At 39.5% G+C, this 18,972-nt stretch overlaps 1 protein-coding gene across 3 annotated transcripts in view; it reads left to right on the forward strand.

Annotated features, from left to right (window-relative positions):
- DPYD (dihydropyrimidine dehydrogenase) overlaps positions 1-18,972 on the forward strand; it is a 360,787-nt gene that overhangs the window by 305,875 nt on the left and 35,940 nt on the right. For all 3 annotated transcript variants that reach the window (XM_054833661.1, XM_054833664.1, XM_054833663.1), the window contains exon 20: positions 5,335-5,514. In XM_054833661.1, the coding sequence (XP_054689636.1) occupies positions 5,335-5,514 (180 nt within the window). The remainder of the gene's footprint in view (positions 1-5,334; positions 5,515-18,972) is intronic.

Raw genomic sequence — 18,972 nt, forward strand, 5'->3', positions numbered from 1 at the left:
AGAGAGAAACATATATTTCAGAGGGGTGTAAAAATTAATTTTTTCTCTAAGCTATTGTCTCCTACCACAAATTCATTGTTGGTAAAGGGTTTTAATAGTGCTTTGAGACAATTTTGAATAGAAGCACGACTGCTGCCAGACATTGCAGCATTCTTGTTCTCACAGATGTAGTCACACCAAGAATACTTACACTTCTTGTGAAGCAACACGTTATTAAACAGGCTAGATTCTCTGACCTGCTCCAGCCTTTTGCAGTGAACTAGCAGTATATGAGATTACAGACACACTACCTCTTGTTAGTTGAAAGTAGTGTAGGGAAGAACTGATATAAACATGTCTAGATCTGCATCTTCTCTGCTGCCTCTGCTGAAATCCCTGCTGTTGATGGAATAGAAAGAATGTAGGTGGGGGCTGGGGTCCATTTTTTGCACCATCTTCCCCACCACCATCTGTCCAGCTGGGATTTCACCATGTAATAATGAGTTTATGTAAAAACTGAAGGTCATGGGGTAAGAGAGAGTAGACAGAGTAATGCCTGAAGAGGAGTGCATTGTTTCCTCTTTCTCATGTTACAGAAAATATGTTCTCCTCTGCAACATCCCCCAGTGGGAAAATGCAAGGACAACACTGAATAGGAATTGCTGTAGAGGGTGACTGGCTGGAAATGCCTCAGCCACTTTGTCCAGGTTCTGCATGGATGGCACAGGTCTTCCACACAGTCCCCCAGAATATGCCGAAGTTTGGACAGGAACCACATCCATTTTTGTAGAGAACAAAACAAAAATAAAATGCAATGACTGGATATTTTTCCTGTTGCTCCTAGAAACATAGACTATGGACAAAACCTAAAAGGTCTTACACAGACAGAGCTCTCAGTAAACAGTGCAGGGGATTTGCCTCAGTAAAGACTTCAGAAACTGGCATCTCTTTGTTGTGTAATGATTCTGCTAAAAGCAAAGGCATTTACAGTGTTTTATAACTGATGTGGTAGTACCTGTCACCAATAATGAACTTTTTCTTCAAAATATGTAAATTAAAAGTTTCAGATTGATGTGAATGATTAATAGCAATCATGTAACCTGTAAAATTCTTTTTACACAACAATAATCTCCTGACAATTTAGTCCAGTTCCTCAAGTAAGATTTGTAATGACTCTAGATCCTTTGACAAAGTTAGACTCAGTATTTATGTTTGTTTAGTAATAGAGCAGACAGGTCATTTCTTATGCAAGACATCAGCAGGGACCTTTGCATGCCTCTCCCATCATTGTATTTTGCAGAACAGTTTTACTTAGAGCCTTACCCTGTGATTCATTTCACATCCCCATTCCCCAATGAGATCATTTGGTGTGTGTTTGATTTACCAGCAGCAAAGCAGGCATTGTGTCTTTCAGTATGTCAGACATGTCTGTATAGATTAGAATCGTAACCTGCAATTGCAACTTATACTGAACAGTTTTAGATTTCAGAATACTGAGAGCATGATATAATTGATCATACATAGCATGATGGCCTGCTTGTCTCTTTTGGGACATAAGGGGCAAACATTGGAGTCTGGATCTGGGGAAAAGGGGAGGAGATCAGATGTTAAAAATGAAATTGCAGCAGTTCTACTGCCAAGGCAGAGCCAGGCAATGCAGTAAAACCAAGCTTGTGCAAAATTATCTTCCTGTACATTAGTGCAATATGAATAATATATGTTACCTTTCTAGGCAGGAAAAATGTAACACCTTTCTCTTCTAGCCCAAGTTCTAGTCCAAAGCCAGAGACAAACAGAAGTAAGACAGCAGGACAGCACTTGTCAGCAGGACAGCTAACAGCTTCATTGAGATCTGGACCTCACTCTGTCCTATAGGTTGCTGACAGGACCTATCTCATCTTCTAAAGAAGAAAAAGCTACTTTCTACCTAAATGTTTCAGGTGAAAGCCTGGGTCAGTGAACAGTTGAATGTTAATTTACTCATAGATTCCCTTGGATTATTTAGGGTCAAGGGATATTAAACAGGTGCCATCTCTGCCATGCGAAGTGCCAGCACTACTGCTTGCCAGAACCTGGGCTGATAAACCTTGTGAGCACACTTGCTCTGTGTCTTATACTCATCCATAAGCGGCTTCTGTTGGCCACAGGATACAGCCTGCTGCTCTGGCACAATGTGACCATGTGTGTGTTCTCAGTTGTGAAGTTACATTGTTGTTCAGGCTTTTGCTTCAGAGTCTGAAGAGAAGCACATTTCGTTATGTTTGGTTGGTAAAAGTGTGATGTTGAGGTGAGGAGCTGAGCGGGCAGGGCTGCTTGCAGTTCAGCTTCATGCTGCTGCTCCAATCAGCGTGCAAGGCATGGACAACTGCCATTACAGCAGCACCCTGCTCGCCTTTATCTCCGGTTGAGGTGGTTTAATAAGATATTAAATGAGAGATGGTAGCAAACAAAAGTAGTTCCATTTTAAATATGACCATAGCTGGACTGCTCTTCCTGCTCTTCACACTCATAAAATAAGATACCAGCAGAAGAGGGGTCTCAATGTTTAGCTTTGCAAGGGAGGGGAAGCATGCCTGTTCCCAGCGCAAGCAGCAGGAGTGAAGCAGGGGCATTAATGATGTGTGGAGACAGGTTGGTTCAGTTCTTCTGCGATTTTTCCGGATGCGTGAGTTTGAGTCTCACCTGGTCTATTGCCCTGCCACTTCTCTTGTGCTGAAAAGAGGGCACAGTGTCATTTAAACTGGTGATTCAGAGGCAGCCAGGTATGATGCTAAAAACCTCTCTCTGTGGTGTAGAAATTGTCATGGTTGATGGGTCAGAGTGACCTTTTATCTTGACTTTGATCACCACCTTTTAAAATGCAGCAAAGGCTTCTACACTAACTCAGGGACGATACTGTAAGCCTAAAACTCAAATCTCACCATCCGATATGCACGACATAAGAAACTTTGAAGCTCAGAATATTTTGGAATTTGCCAAAAACATGGCAAAACTATTTCTGTTGGGTTTGTATGTGTTAATGTTTGAAGCTTTCTTGTTCTAGGAAAGGCCCATAAACATAAGCACTTGCTTTTATCAAAGTGAAATCAGTGAAAGGCATGTCTTTGGTTAATTATCTGCACCATTGGGCACCATAGTTGTAAGGCCCCTACAGAAGAGGAGGATCGTCTGAAACTGCTTGCTAATTCTGTTTCTAAGTCTTTCCATTTCAGATAACATTTTTCTTTAGTGCAGAGATTTACATTTTTCTTTAAAAATTGCATTTTGTCTTCAGTTCTGGAACCTGCTTGGCTTTACAGGGAAGGCAAACAGTGCACTGCACATAGACTCACAGGGATCAAATGTTAGCTTTTAGTGTGATATCATCTTCTGCACATTTTTATATTATTGCAGTTCATAACACTGCACCACAAGATGGAAAACAGTAAAAGCCTCTTTATTTATAAGGTTATTACAGGTATCCTCCAGTGTATCTCATGTGTATACATCCTGTCAAAATATTTCAGAATTTTGACAACAGTGCCTGAACTTGTTTCAAGTGACATGACACGGCTTTTAACTCTATTTTTTTACAGTTTTAGTATTTTTAAGAATAGCTAATAAAGTGTTACCCATGCACTAAAAAAAAAATAGATAATTCCTTGGTGAACAAAAAGGTTTAAATAAGCATCAGTTGAGTTTTGCAGTTAAATAATCTGTACAGGAAATTATTATGATTTTCTCTATAATTGCTCTGGAAAAAAAAAAAGTCTTGAAGTCTGTGGAAGGCATAACAGACCTAATTAATGCCCACACTTTCTCCAGAGAAACAGATTTTGTGTAATGTAAATGCGCTGCATAGAAAATGTTCTTGTGCTTATTTTATAGTTTGCCCTTATTTTTCCCTTGTACAGCTGTATTGTATGGTATTTTACAATGTGACGCATACCTGTCTTCAGAATTGCAAGTTGTATTCTCATTTCTGAAAGTGAAAAACAATTACATATTTTCTGCATTTTTTAAGTGTCAATGTCAATTATGATCCAAGGTGTGTTTTCATGTCCAAAGAGTGTGAATGTGTTTGTGCACATGCACACATTCATGTGCTAAAATAGGTGGCTATTTCATTGTTGTGTTCATTATGTCTGTATGTAAGTGTAGGTATTATCAGGAGCATTCTTTATAGCTTTTAGAGCAAAAGCTGAATCAGAGGCAGAAAACACTGACACATCTGGAATTTCACAGCATTTCCGGGGACTGACAATTAATGGTACTCAACCAACCCTGCAGCTCGTCACTGATGAATGATTAGAGTTTAGCTAATGAGAAGGTGTTCAGGGAAGAGTCGGGGGTTTTTATTCACTTGTCAGCTTGGTTGGGAATCTCGGTGGGTTTAAATCTGAGTCGATATCCACAAAGTGATCCAGAAGAATCCGTGTAAATTGTCAGACTATTCTCTGCTGTCGGTAGCTTTGTGTTTACGTGTTAAGCTCTGCAGCTCAGGGATCATTACTCTATATGTTTATAAAGCTGTATTGCTATCTGTGTTTTTAAAGTATCTGTAATAAAGTGGCCTGGCCTCCCAGTCCCACTGAATGGCGAATGGTGATTAGCAGAAGGGGACTGTTCTGTTCTGTGCCTGGCAATGCTCACCCTTACTAACAGGTCAGCTTAATGGGTGCTGTTTGCTGACACACTTTCATTGGAGCCAGATTCTTCTCAGCGGCATCCAGTGAAAGGACAAGAGGCAATGGGCACAAACTGGAACACAGGAAATTCCATTTAAATATAAGAAAAAGCTGCAAGGGAGATTGAACACTGGACCAGGTTCCCCAGAGAGGTTGTGTAGTGTCTGTCTGTGGAGATATTCAAACCCTGACTGGATACAGTCTTGAGTAGCCTCTTCTAGCTGACCCTTCTCTGAGCTGGGGGATGCCTCTAGAGATGCCTTGCAACCTCAGCAGGTCTGTGGTTCTGTGATTTGCTTGACTGGGCCCTAACTGGCTATGTCTGTTCTTCCTGAACAGAGCAGGCTGGGGAATACCACTATCTGTCTGCAGGCAAAGGTCTGAGCATAGCTGCTGGTTTGCCAGTCTGCTCGGCATGCTCAGCACCAGTGCCCCAGAAGGCACACTTGGGGCTGGGCTTGTAGGCTTACTTCTGAACAGCCTTCAGGTCTGGTCCATGGGCTGCCGTTAGGAAACCTAGGCATAACTGGTGTTATTGAGTCCTTTTTTTTAATAGCCTGAATTCTTGTAGTTCTTTCCCAGTGAAGTTGCAGGAAGGGTCATCTGATAATCAGTAAGTCCAAAGAGCTTGCTAGTTCCATATGCTCCTCTGCCAGGATGTTGCTGATAACCAACTTACATTTTGTAGGTGTGCAGTGCAATCCAGAATCAAGATTTCACTGTTATTGGTGACTACTGCACTGGACTGCAAGCTCTTCTTTACCTGAAAAGTATTGAGGAACTTGAAGACTGGAATGGACAGAGTCCTGCAACCATGCGCCATCAGAAAGGAAAACCAGTACCTGGAATTGCTGATCTGATGGGAAAGGTATGTTGTTTCATTGCCATTCCTGTATAATGACACTATGTCTTGGCTTTGAATGCAATTCCATAGTCATTGTATGCAGTTTCTGCTACTTACCTTAGTTAACCACTGCTGCTGTCACAATTAGTCATCAAGTGTTTTCCCTTCTGAGTATTAACAAATATCTGAAGGCAGCTTAATAAGACAAACTTGAAATGACTTGATATGGAATAACTTTTTTACTATAAATACAATCTCTCCACTTGATTCATAACATCATGCCTTTAAAAAAAGTGTGGGATATAAAATTACAAATGCATTGGAACAAGTTCTGGAATTGCTTGTTTTAATGAAACTCAACTTGATTCAGTTTGATACTGATAATGTGGCAGAAGTTCCTGTGTGTTCCAGCTAGGGTGCAACATTCAGGAGACACGAAAGCCCCCTAGCACTGGACCTGAGCAGCTGAGACAGCTTGTCACAAACCAGCAGTTAGTTGGAACACTAGATCAGGTAGGAGTGACCCTTTGATCATCATACCTAAGCATCTCATGGTATTTCATGTGTGCTGACTCCCAAACCCTCTGCAAGGCAGGGAAGTTCCAGGTGAGGAACAGTGACACCGAATAATTTCATAGATTCTGCAAGATCATTTAAACCTAGAAAGTCTGTGGTGGAGCAGGAATGTAAACTATGGTGTCTCTGAAATCCTAACCTCTGCACTGTCTTTCCTCTCTGCTCTAGTAGTTCCCTGCTACAAAAGCATCTTTGGAGATTTTTGCCAGATGCAATGGGTTGCAGATGCCCCAGTACTGCTCACCCCCGCACCAGGGCACCGGTTGATCCATGCTGAGAAGCAGGGAGGTGTAACTGGCTTCCTACTGATGCCCTGCTGCCTACTGCTCTAAGCAAAATACCTGCCCAGCAGGGAGGCTGAGCTTTTGTTTCTGATTACTAGAGGGGATGACTTTGAAGACTGATTTCAGTTATACATCATGCCTATTGATTATCCTTCTAAAAATCTGATATAACACTATTGAAAATGTTGTAGAAGGTAAAGAATTACAAAAGAATAGGATTTGGAGTGTCAAACGCCTCCAAATCTCTGCTTATCGTTGCTGATGACTGGAGTTGGATTTAGCAGGAGATTAGAGACTCCAGTATTGTTCTTGTTCTCTGTGGAGCTCTGAAAATTATAACATTACCTTCCAGGAGAAAAGACAATCCTATTCCTAAAGCTCTGGATAATACTCTGCTTAAAAATAAAACAAGATATAAGCAGTTTCATTTTCATCTACTTATGTTAAGCAGTTAAACCAGGCTCAAAGGGTTATATCTAAACTTCCTTCCTTTAACACCTGTAGAAACATACACAGCGTTTTCAACACTTGTAACAGAGATTTGTTGTAATTCTTCTTTAAAGCTGCATTCAGTGTTCTATCTTTGTATTACCTTTGTATTTTACTAAACAGACAACCATTGTCAAAGATGTTTCTCATGTCCTTTTGTATGAGGAAAAAAAAATTAATTCTTAGTCTTTTCCACTTGTCACTACATCAATAATTAACTTTAAAAAGGTAGTGTGAAAAGATGCTTTAAGGAAGCATTTAATAATTCAAAGGAATCTTAACTTGAAACAGGTCACATGAAAAAGAATGAAAAACAAAGCCCTATGTAATCTTGTCTGGCTGGCTCTGTTAGACATGTAAAAGGAACAAGGCATACAGAATATAACTGATTGTGTATTTGATTGCCCTTAGCACTGAATTATATCATTGGATCATTGCTACTAAATAATAACATATAAAGCTAACCAGGCTGCATCATTGATAACATAGTGATATATTTTAGGCATAAGCTCAGGATGGCTGTTTGTCCAGGAATGAACATTCAAGGGAAAAGGAAGAAAAATAATACAACACGAGTAAAAGGAAATACCATGATAAATGATCCTACTAGGGGCAATCAAATACAAAGGCTTGATATCATTAATATTTATAATATCATAATTAGCAAGACTGTGCCTAAGCAGTGTTATTAGTGTAACTAATTATGTTATCATAAACTAAGTTTGCAGTATTATAGGAATCAGTATTCTTACCTTCATAAATTATTATCAATATTGGATTTCATGTACTTGTGCCTAGTAAATTTAGTTAAGTACTGCAGTTTCATCTAGATTCAAACACAAATATCGAGCTTGCTTATGCAAGTCATAACACACGCTTCTGATTCTCTTTCTAAAATAAATTCACTAAAAAGCATGTCCTTACTCTCTATTTGGAGAAGAGAAGATGGCCTCTAGATGCGATGTATATGTTCTCATAGATAATAGTAATGTGTAGGAATGTATATGTTATACATGGAGTAAAATGTGACAGCCAAAATCCTGCATTATGATTTTAAAAACTTATAAGGAGCTGTCCAAGTTTGTCTTGGTATTACTGTGAGATGAAATGCACTTTCTTCAGTAAGACCCCGTGAGAAGCTAAACAGCAAATCCTGATGAACTTTTGCGTTCAAAAAAAAAAGTGAAGATACTAATTTTGATGTGTTTTGGTGCAGTATATGTACAAATATAAAGAAATCATCCTCCATTTTGTTACAAAATTCCTATTCATTTTCATATAGAACACGGGGTTAAGAAGTTCAGGCAATTGACAATTTAATGAGAAGGAACTGATGGACAAGAATTATTTCTGACAGCATCAAGATCCGTTTGCCTTCTGATTGTATACAAATTCATTGAGCCTCTCACAATTTTGAATATACTACAGAGTTAGGACCAGTCCTATTCCCAGCTAAATATGTTCATAAGCGTATCTGTTTTGATTCACAGTGCAATATTGAATGTTAATGTCCATATTTTTAGATAGCAGTGCACTATTCTCTTGATAATTCATTTTTTGTCCTGGTTTCAGCATCAAACAGATGCTGAGTGCAGAGTGTTGCCACAGGAGAGTGACACAGTAGAGTTTTGTCATGAAATATTGTAGTATTTGGTGACCAGAGTAAAGTAAAAGATAGATACTTTCTTCTAAATGGTACACCTGACATCAAACTGAAGCTGTCTTGCCATGCAGTCACCAGATAAATCACAAACTAAACAGTTATCACTGTCAGTTGTTACATTTATCACAATAATTTCGTTCCTAAACAGAAAGAATGCTAAAAATACTGTGTTAAAAAGTGTAACATAATAAGCAGTTTAATAGCAAACATATCAACTTTTGGCTGAAAAAGAGAATCATGTTGATTAGTACCTGTTCATGCTTCTGCATTAATGAAACTAATACTTTCATCTGGTAATTTATAGCCCTGAACATATGAGAAGTATCATAGCACTGGAAAATATTTTGGAAACTTGAGTGCTTTTTTTATGTTTTTCACTGTTGCAGAATGTATTTTTTGGCATGTAGACTGTAAATTTATCATCTTTGAGCCATCTAGTAGGTATTTTCTGATAGTCTTTTCAATAGTGCTAGCTTTTTCCCTTTTGCTAACGCAGCAGTTGCTGCTGCAGTCAATACTTGCCATTGTCCAAGATGTGACCTGTGGTACTACACTGCCTGTAATAGCAGTGAGATTCCTGCTTAGAAATGCTAACCTCAGTCATGGCTCCCAGTCACCGGTTCATACTGTTTTCCGTAGCTCCACCAATTTTATTCATTCTTTCCTGTTGTTGTAGCCTTATCCATAACCACTCCAAAGACAGTCCTAGCACAGATGCTGCGTCAGACTCACAAAGGTGGACAAAGCCAGTCTTCTGGGCTTCCTTCCTCATTGCTTTTCTGATGGCTTATTTAGTTGGGTTTTTTTCTGTGGGAGGACCTGACATTTGAAGCTTTGACACAGATGACTGTCATTAATACCACCTCTGAATCACCTTTCCATTAAATGCATGGAATAAAACTTGTCAGCTTGTCTCAGCTATAATCTCAGCTTGCAAATCTCGACGCTGAGATGAGAGAATGGCAAGGTAATGATGACACCACACTGCTTCTCACTGACTCCCTTGAGGAAGAACTTTTGTAAAAGCACACTTACCTCAGCATGAATTTAGGACTGAGATCAAGTGCATGATGCGAGGTAGACAGTTGAGATGTAGAGCATGCTCTTACAACCCAAAGTTATTAGGGTGGCTGCATAAGAGAAAGGGAGAGCACAGGTAGTATCCTTATAATTCAAAACTAAGAGAATTAAGTTTTAAAATAATGTTCCGGAGTTTCTCAGGAAGATACATGACCAGGAGCAATAAAGATAACTCTGTTCTCACCAGGTATCTGGATAAGGTACAGTATTCCCCAGAGGTACAATCTGATCTCCTGTGTATAGTCACTGTCTCACCTTGTCTGTTTATTACAGGACTCTTTTATTAGTTGCTCACTGATCTTACTCCAGAGAGCTGAAGTGATTATGTCCCAGAAATGCACTGGTGTCAGCTGGCGGTCACAGAAATGGTTTAGTGTTTTTCTGTATAAACTTCCACCTAATGTCAGCTATAAAAATCATGCTTAATGCAGTGGCCTCTATACATGCCAGGTAGCTAAACATTAAAAATATGGCGGTGTATTCAGTTGGTAGGTGTGGTTTTATAGGAAGAGATAAATATACATGGAATTCTTATGCTTTGCTTTCAGCACCAGGAGTTTTGCAAAAACTGACATTTATTTGATCATGTCTAAAGCTTAAAAAATTAAAAAGACAAAAATGTAATACTTTAAGCATCTTGATTCCAGAAATATCCAAACCCTCCAAAAAAAATAGTTTTCATAGTGGATCCTCCTCAGCTGTTAAGGTTGTGCTGTACTGAAAACTTTAAAACCATATCTGATAAAAACACATTTATAGAAGGTGGTTTCCTCCAGCAGACAGATGAGAGAGAATGATCCTGAACGTGCACAGCGTATGAACTTCAGTGAAAATTCTCATCACCCTTAATTTAACAAGCAAGCTGCTGATTTTCTAAATGCATGGATTTCCCATTAAGACTAACACACACACTTTATTCAAGTATCTATGGGTACTAAAAGCTGAGTCTTCTGAACAGTGCAAACCTGCTAAATTCTAACTTGACTGCAGTCAAATCTAAATAGCCTTTTGTACGGCAGAGAAAAAACCTTGCTATACCACTGAGATTTCATACGCAATGTTAAATTAGCTCTTCTATTAAATAAAGAAGTAAAATGTGAACTCCCAGCCATGCAAGAACACTATCGCAGTGCATGCACCAGGTTTTGGCTGCTTTCAGATTCTTCAAGGCCTTTGACTGCCTTCACTGAGTAGAGGTTTTCACCCTTCATTTTTGGAAGCGCTCCTTGTGGTTTGGGAAGACGAGCTTCTCCTTTTTCCCATTAGCTAAGGCTTGCACCTGAACTATAGCTCTCAGCCAGGCAAAGCCTCTTAAGGGTAAGCCTGTATTGATCAAGAAACCTCTTGGTTTATGATATTATGGGAACTGTGCATCAGGGACTGTTGCAGCATATGCTTGTTGGGTTGACCGAAAATAAGGCTCTGCCAAAATACATCCAAACCAGCATCTGCAGGCGGCCAAGGAAGTAAGTCCTTTCCTCCTGCTTCCCTCTTTCAGTCTTTCACCTCCTCCCCTGATGTGAAGAAAGGTCTCCACAGGCATGGCTCCAGGTGGGAGCCTAATGGTCTCTCAGTGCAGCATCACCAGTAGCGTTTTGGGGAGCGCCAGCAGAGCAGACCTCTGCACCCCGCTGCGCAATTCACGCTTGCCAGCTTTGCTGCCATTGGTTAACCTCCCAGCATTTGCAAGCCAAAAGCAATTATGAGCAATCCCTGGCCTGACCAATTTGCAGGAAAAAGGACCTCTCTAACATTATTTTTTTTCCCTAACTGGTCTATTATGGAAGTTTATGTTGTGATTATCTACAGTGCTGTTTCTCACGGAGACTGCAGGTTGTTACATAAAATGTATCTTCCCTTACGGTGAAGCCATTTGCAGTAGAAATGGATAAAACAAAAGGAACTAGGATTATTAAAGTGAATTTAAAGTAGTTTAATCTTTGTGGGTTTTATACGTACTGTATGCTAAATTTGTTTCGAGCACTGAGTTTAAAGTTTCATATTCACAGCCAGTAAATGTGCCTATTAAGAAACAATGTATTCACGTTAACTCCTTGGCTGTGGTGGTTTTAGTGCGTTCACTGCTGGCAACGGACATCAAGCCAGGAAAATCCAACTGCTGATGCAAAAGGATTTAAAAAAAAAAATCCAGGCACTGCCAAAAATACATAATTCTTTTTTTGTACTCTGCAGTTTGTTTTACTTAGGGAAATGGCCTGGTCATACCCTGCAGCATGCATTCATTACAGTGATCTTTGACTGGCAGATGCAGAGTAATAAGATGCATATTTTAGTGCTTATTATAATACCCTGTCCAAAAACAACTTGACAAATTTGTGATTTCGACAGTATCTCATTTTGCTGGCTGCAGTGCTCTGTGATTGCTTGGTCCACGTGGCTTCCAGATTATGCATACCACCAATACTGCTCATTAAAATGGCCACAGTTCACCAGTTTCGGTAGCTTGGAACGAACTTGGAATGAATTATTATACAACAAAGAGGCTGCTGTCATGCAGAACAAAAGACAAGCAAAAGAGAGCTTTGGCTTAATGAGGCTAAGTGAGTGTCTCCCCTGCATCACCAGCTACTTGACGGCCTTTGAGCATGGATTTTTTTCTCCACAGGCCAAAACCTTTGGTCTATTATTTTGTGTTTATGCACCTTGAGGCTAATATACATTTTAATATGCTGCACATGGAGAAAAAAATCAGCCATTAGATTAGAACATGTGCACTCCCTGTTAAGTTAATGACAGCCGAACATAGAGATAAATTTAGGTTTTCATATTTAATTATAGCACAGTGCAGTACGTTTAGCAAGGATAAATTGCACTATTATTATGCTTCATTTTTTTTGACATCTTTTCATATTAACCATGCGCACTTACCCCCACTTCCTCCCCAGTGTCACACATAATGTCTCTGTGCATCATCCTTCTCTAACACCATTAATTTTTTATTCTGTACAGTTGTATATGTATTGTTGTATTTGTTACTTAGAGTTAGCTTGCTAGTTGGATAAAACCATTCAAAACAGCCCTTGTGTCAGGTGATCTACATAAGCAATAAGGACAGAAAAGACGTAAAAAGAACTGGCCTCCATGGCCAGACATGGCTTCTCATGTCTGCTCCCAGAGTGGGGGTTCCCAGCCCTTCTCCCCCGGATGCTTTCAGCGCAGTGCGTGCTGCCTGCAACTGCGGAGCGGTAGCCCCTTTCTCAGGCAGCCGAATTAGAAAAGCCAGAGAAACAATGCATGGAAGGTTAAATGAGTTCTACAGATTTTTGTAGCTGGATAATATTAATGTGGACAATGGTGGTGTTAATACAAAATGTCTCTATTCTGAAGAATTTAGCATTGTTTTATTGTATAGGAACTAAAACAGAGCTAGGTGGTATGTGCTGTTTGTTGCGGCTTTGTACATGCGTTACCTCTGTTTGGCAGAGCTGTTGCTCCAAGAATAGTATCAGGAATTAGGCCAGACCAGCCTTATAGAAGACAATATGAAATTAAACGTAGAGGCAAGCTGGCACGCAATTCAGCCATTGCATGTCCTTATCAAGTTTTAATGGGAATATTTGACAATTTCTGTGCTGCCATGGATTTGATGGTGATGTTGGACTATTTGTTACTACCTGAGAGAGCTTTTAGATTTGCTTTCAGCTCTGGGATGAGCTATTCAGGCAGCTGTGGTTTGTGAAAAACATGTTTGCATGCTTCACAAAATTAGGGAAATACTGCTATTTTCCAAAGTGGATTAGAGCAGGTAATAACTCATAGGAAGATTTTCCTCCTCCCGCTGTGTGTATAAGCAAGTAGAAGATATTATGCTACAGGCTTATTCCTAGATTATTCCTTATTGGATAGTTGTTTCGTGACAAAAGACACTGTGGCTTGATGACCAGAGGGTCATGACAGGAATAATAATCACCATATGAAAAGGTGTCTGGATCTCGGTGATAAAGCATTCCTCATCGCAATCAGTCAGCACTTGCTGGTGCAAGAATTTTCCTCAATGGCAGAGATCAGCTTTTTCATATTCATTGAGAGCAAATCAGTGTCTGTCTCTTCCTCTCCATCTCCCCCCTCTTTCTCCAGCCTTCAGTTCTCTACCAGCTTTTACTACCAAAGAGATTTTTCTTTGTCAGGTGAAACTCATGGAGTTCGGGGATGTTTAGGACACTGCAGTATTCGCGGGATCGGTATTAGTTGCAGAGCCTTATTCTTTGTGCCCTCACTGAGTAAAGCCATGGTCAGTAGTGATTGATAGCTAATTGTCTATAGTTCAAACACTAGAAAATGTGTCGGCAATTAATTTATGTGTGCAAAACTCTTCTCCCTGATTTTGTAAGTGAAGATTTTGATGGAAATTGCATCTGTGAAAGAAAGGTTGTGCCTTTCAAAATGTAAGCTATAATTACTAGACTGAGAACCTGATGATATTAAATTCTTCCTCTAGAATCTACCCCTAGTGAGAGAAGTAATTTATTAACAATATTGTGTATTTCTAAGCACTGGTAAAATGCTTATTATTATATGAGATGTAGTCTTACGGAGTTGCAGGCTATATCCTACAGACATCCAGATGGCTTAGAAACATCAATGCAATCAGAAATGTCTCTTCTGTACCTACAGGTAGCTATTATTAGCAAAACCTACTTTTATTTATGTGTTCCCATTTTGTTTATGGTATTAGTCACAGACATAGTTACTGGTGTGCATGTAAAGACTTGGGCTTTTAGCTTCCGAAGGAATCATTGTCCCTTTGAGCTTCTCATCTAAGCAAGCTGTTTACTTGGATAGCAAGGTGCTCTGTGGGCCACAGTGCTCCATGCAAGGAAAGTGCAGAACAAAGTCTGTGGTATTGGTCATAGCAGACTAGAGTATTCATTTTCAGACTGTTTTCCGAGAATTATGTTTTTCTTGTGCTAGTTTTGAGAGAAATTTTGATTACAACATCTCTTAATTCTCTTAGGAATGGATTTGGCCCTTAAGGACAGCCCTAAATGTAGTGACATGCACAGATGTACGAGAAATCTCGGAGTGATTTATGAGGAAAGGCAAAAGAAGCTAAAACTCTTAAGTGTCCATATGTCCTGCCTAAATGATGCGTGTAAACACAAGAGGTGGAGAACTCAGTGGTCTACAAATATTTGAAGTTTGCAATCAATTGAGAGAGGGGGATTTTATGATGTAGAGTGAGAACTCAACCAAGACTGATGAGTTGAATTGGAAAAAAAAAGTGTTCAGGAAAAGCAGAAGATAAATTATCCTGATTGGAAGGAAAGCTTTTTTGTAGAAATGATGGAGGTTTCATGCTGGGTTGCTGAGATTAAAGGTAGGGAGGACTTTTGAAACTTGAATGCATAAAGTCTAACAGAAGTACTGCTGGGAGAAATTTTGGATTGCCATGAGTAGGTGCTGGACTTGTAGACTTCCTGGCTGATTTGCACAAGCTCGCCTATGGCCCTTTCCAGCATTTCAGCTGCATGCTAGGGGTTATCCTTGGAAGCCACTGCATCCTAACAAAGTGTTCAGGTAGTGAGTCAATATGAGCCACTGGATCTAACAGTATCTAATAATATGCAATTGAAATGTCTTTTTGCTTAAAGATTAACTTCATACTTAAGGAACATGATGATGTCCTTTCGCACCTATTTTATTTTTATTGCTATAAAAAACCCTTGAAGGTTTTTCTGTAATCTTTTGTGGTTGTGATCCAACCACATGGATGCTTCAGCAGTCAGAGCAGTACTTCCTGAGTTTTTATGGACAAATGGATTAAAAATGTCTGTCTGTTTCATTGCCCATTAGTCATACATTGGCACAGGGCAACTGCTCCCAGTAACTGAACGGAGCTGTTGGGCACCCCATTTCTGCACGTAGGAGTTGAGAAAAGAGATTTCTGCACTTTGCTGACCTACTCATGCTGTACAGAATTCATTAAGGCCCAGGAACTGTGTTTGGGTTGTTCCAGGGAACAATTACAGCCAGCCTGTAATCTGCTGCTCCGCAGCACATGGGGGCTTTGTAATAGTTTGAAGGGGCCTGGCAAGAATTTTATTGATTTCTTGGGATCTCATTCAGGCTGATTGCACTTGGGTACTCTGATGGTTGATTTTTACGAACACCTACCCTAGCTGTTATTAAGAAGGTGGGTCCAATCCTCACATAGGTAAGACCTTGTTTGCCCTTCATTCAACTCAGCAGACAAGTTTTAATGAAATAGCTCCCTTTCATTTTTTATGCCACAGCTCTGTTTTTGATTGCCACATTTGGAACTATCCAGTGTAAGTCAGTCACTGTATAACCCATATATTGGTCAGGATATGTCATACCATATATCTTTTCTTTCATTAATCATGTTGTCTCTTTCCTGTTTGACTGCTTGGAATAATTAATGCATTTTTTTCTATTACTATGTTGTATTTCTTCCAAGTTGCTGATTTATTCATACATAAAAGCTATAAAATACCTTGTTGTTTTATACAGTATGTCTGGACTCATGAGAAACCCAGAAGCGTATCACTGAAATAGTACCTTTTTTTAGATCGTTCAAGACAAGACCTTGCAGTTGAGTTAAAAGTAGTTGAATTCTAGAATGTATGGAGTATAATTTTGTTTATTTATACTACACATCATTACGGCATAGAGTATTATATCCTAGGTGCTAATCATTACTTACTATTTTCTGAATAGTTGTGTTCTCGTTTAAATTATTAAATAGATGCCAAAAGGCATCTTTCCCAATTCCAGACCGAAAGTCTAATCCAGACTCTCCAGCAGATTTTCACTGCCTTTACTGAGCCCTCTTTCAAATGCTGAGCACTCCTGACATTTTGCATGTCCATTTCAAAAATTTCCATTTGTAAATTGAAAACCAGAAGGCTCATTGTAAACCCACAAAGCTCTATAAGCACAAATATATCTACATTTTCTTTTTTACTAAAAATGTATCACTAAGCTGTAAACAACTCACATGCCATTTATATTAGCATAAATTATATTCTGAAACCTCTAAACTTACCCATTAAAGCAGGAGCAACAAGAAATCCTTTGGCGACTGTAGCATGAGTGTGCCTTTTGTAATCAACATTTATAAAAGAGCACCCAGAAGGAGTGAGCATGGTCTCTCAGAGCTGCTGGTTTGGGTGGTACAGAGCAGGGCTGATAAATGCCTCATGCTCCAGAACTCTGCTCTCTGTCTTCAAAACAAAGTCATAATCATTCATTTGATAGACTGCAGCCATTTTGTTAGCAATTTTGTCATAGCTTGGTTTTTGACCTTCAGTGCCTGGTCTGTGGGTGGGCTTCTGTGCCTGCTGGTGGATTTTGGACTTAATTACCAGGATAAAGCAGATGGAGGAGAAACTTAGTGTTTACATTTTTCCATAGGACTTTTTTTCTTTTTTAATTTTTTTCTCTGTTGTTTATCACCGAGGTATTTTTGTCTACATAGTGTGAATTTTTTGCAAAAGTATTTATAACATTTGAGTAATGAACGTGCAGTCTGAAAAGCTTGAAAGTCCGCCTCCATGTAAAAAAAAAACCAACATTTCCTTCCCACCCAGTCTGTGTCTTCAGTCATCTAGTTCCTAAATGGCAGTTTGGGAGGTGATGTCTGTGTGAAGTCACGGCCACTATTTTGACTGTATGAATACTGGTTCATAATTAAGCACACGTTGGGAATATAATTTTTAGTACAGAATTGAGCATTTATTTTGCAGTGGAGTCTTAACACAGTCTATTGTAAGCATCCAACTTAACTCTCCAAACACCATCCCCAGTTCATCCACAGAGAGAGGTCTCAGTTTATGGTATCTGAGTGGCTGAACTGCCCTTAGGAGTCTCCAGCACAAGGAGTGAAGTCCCTGACCGTAAGCCTTGAGGTCAGATATCAGGACATCGGAATAGTTGAACGTTACACACTCAGAGTGGGATTTATTTGCCTCTAGATATAGTTTAGGACCCTACAGGTATCTGAGGCATCTGTGCAGGTCTGGATCTTGGAGCATGGCACTAGAGACCTGTAGTTGGGGCAGATGAACCTTTTCCTGCCCAGAAGCTTGGTGTGGTTCAGACACTGAAAGCTTGACAAGCAGAAACACAGTCAAAAAATGATGCAGAAGGCTGTTTCTAAAAGCATATGCTCTCTCAACCAGGGAGACCATTCCTTCTCCAGAGGGAGCAAAGAGTCTAAGTGAAATACTGGCCAGGCTTACTTCTCCTAGGAATGAGGAGGTCAGACTGAAGAGGTTGAAGCATTTGTCCAAAATGTCATCCAATGCTTTTGAGCTTTTTGAAAGGAAAAAAACCTATGTGCAGCCATGTGTATGTGCATGCATGTGCAAGGAGTGGTTTTTTACGTTAGTGTTTCTCAGCTGTTCTGCAGATGTGTCCTGAAACTCCAGCAAGATTCCCTCTTGCTGGAGTCAGGGGTGCAGGAAAGACTAGAGGACTCCAGAAGTTTGAATCCCATAGCTGATGTGACCACCTTGTGTGGTCACTCTCTCGAAAAATAGTGTCAGCCACAGAGATTGTTCCTGAAAGTTCGTTTTAGAAACCCAGAACTCAGAGCTGTGACCAACCACATTTAAGCCCATCTAGCTCAAAGACAAGTAAGCCTCCACTGTTAGATCCTATCCCAACTGACTGATGTTCATTTAGAGAGTGGAACTGGATCAGGATACGGTTCTTGAACAGTACCTAGTACACTGAATATTTGCTTGCACATCTCTAGTGGAATAAATGTTACTTCAGTTAAAATTAATTTTAAATTCATTCAAGGCTAGCTTTGTTCATTTAGCTAGGATATACTTAGTTGCTGCTGTGAAAGGGACTGTGTCACAACATAACCTGGTTTCAGTTTCAAGCACTGAGAGATTGTACAGTGTTCTCAGCCCACCACAAGATAATTCTATAATGTAATTGCAATGAAAACTTGGAGACTTAGGAATTAGATAAGTAGTGGTGGATACATCAAAATCTCAGGTCATAACCATTGTCAACTGTCCCTGCCTCAGTCCCATAAGGGTACTTCAATTTTCTTCCTGTTTTGCAGCTCATAAACATGCTTCTCTTCACAAAATACACCATATGCTGTTGGAAAAGGGCTGTAAAGTTTTATAGATATATTTGAGGGTATTATAAAAGTATAATAAAGTAAAAATAATGCAAAGAAATAGAAATTATTGAACAACTGAATTAAAATATTAGGCTGGGATGAGTTTATTGCATTTGGGTTCTACTTGGCTTTTACAGGCATGAAGGGATAGAATTCTTTTTTAGAGTTAAGAAAATTAAGAATTTTTATTTTAACAGTACTTGTAAACATTTGCTTAAACACTTAAATAATTTCAGTATGTTGCTGAAAACTAGTTTTAGCTCAAT

Source organism: Grus americana, chromosome 8 (genome assembly GCF_028858705.1).
Source record: "Grus americana isolate bGruAme1 chromosome 8, bGruAme1.mat, whole genome shotgun sequence".
NCBI lineage: Eukaryota > Metazoa > Chordata > Aves > Gruiformes > Gruidae > Grus > Grus americana.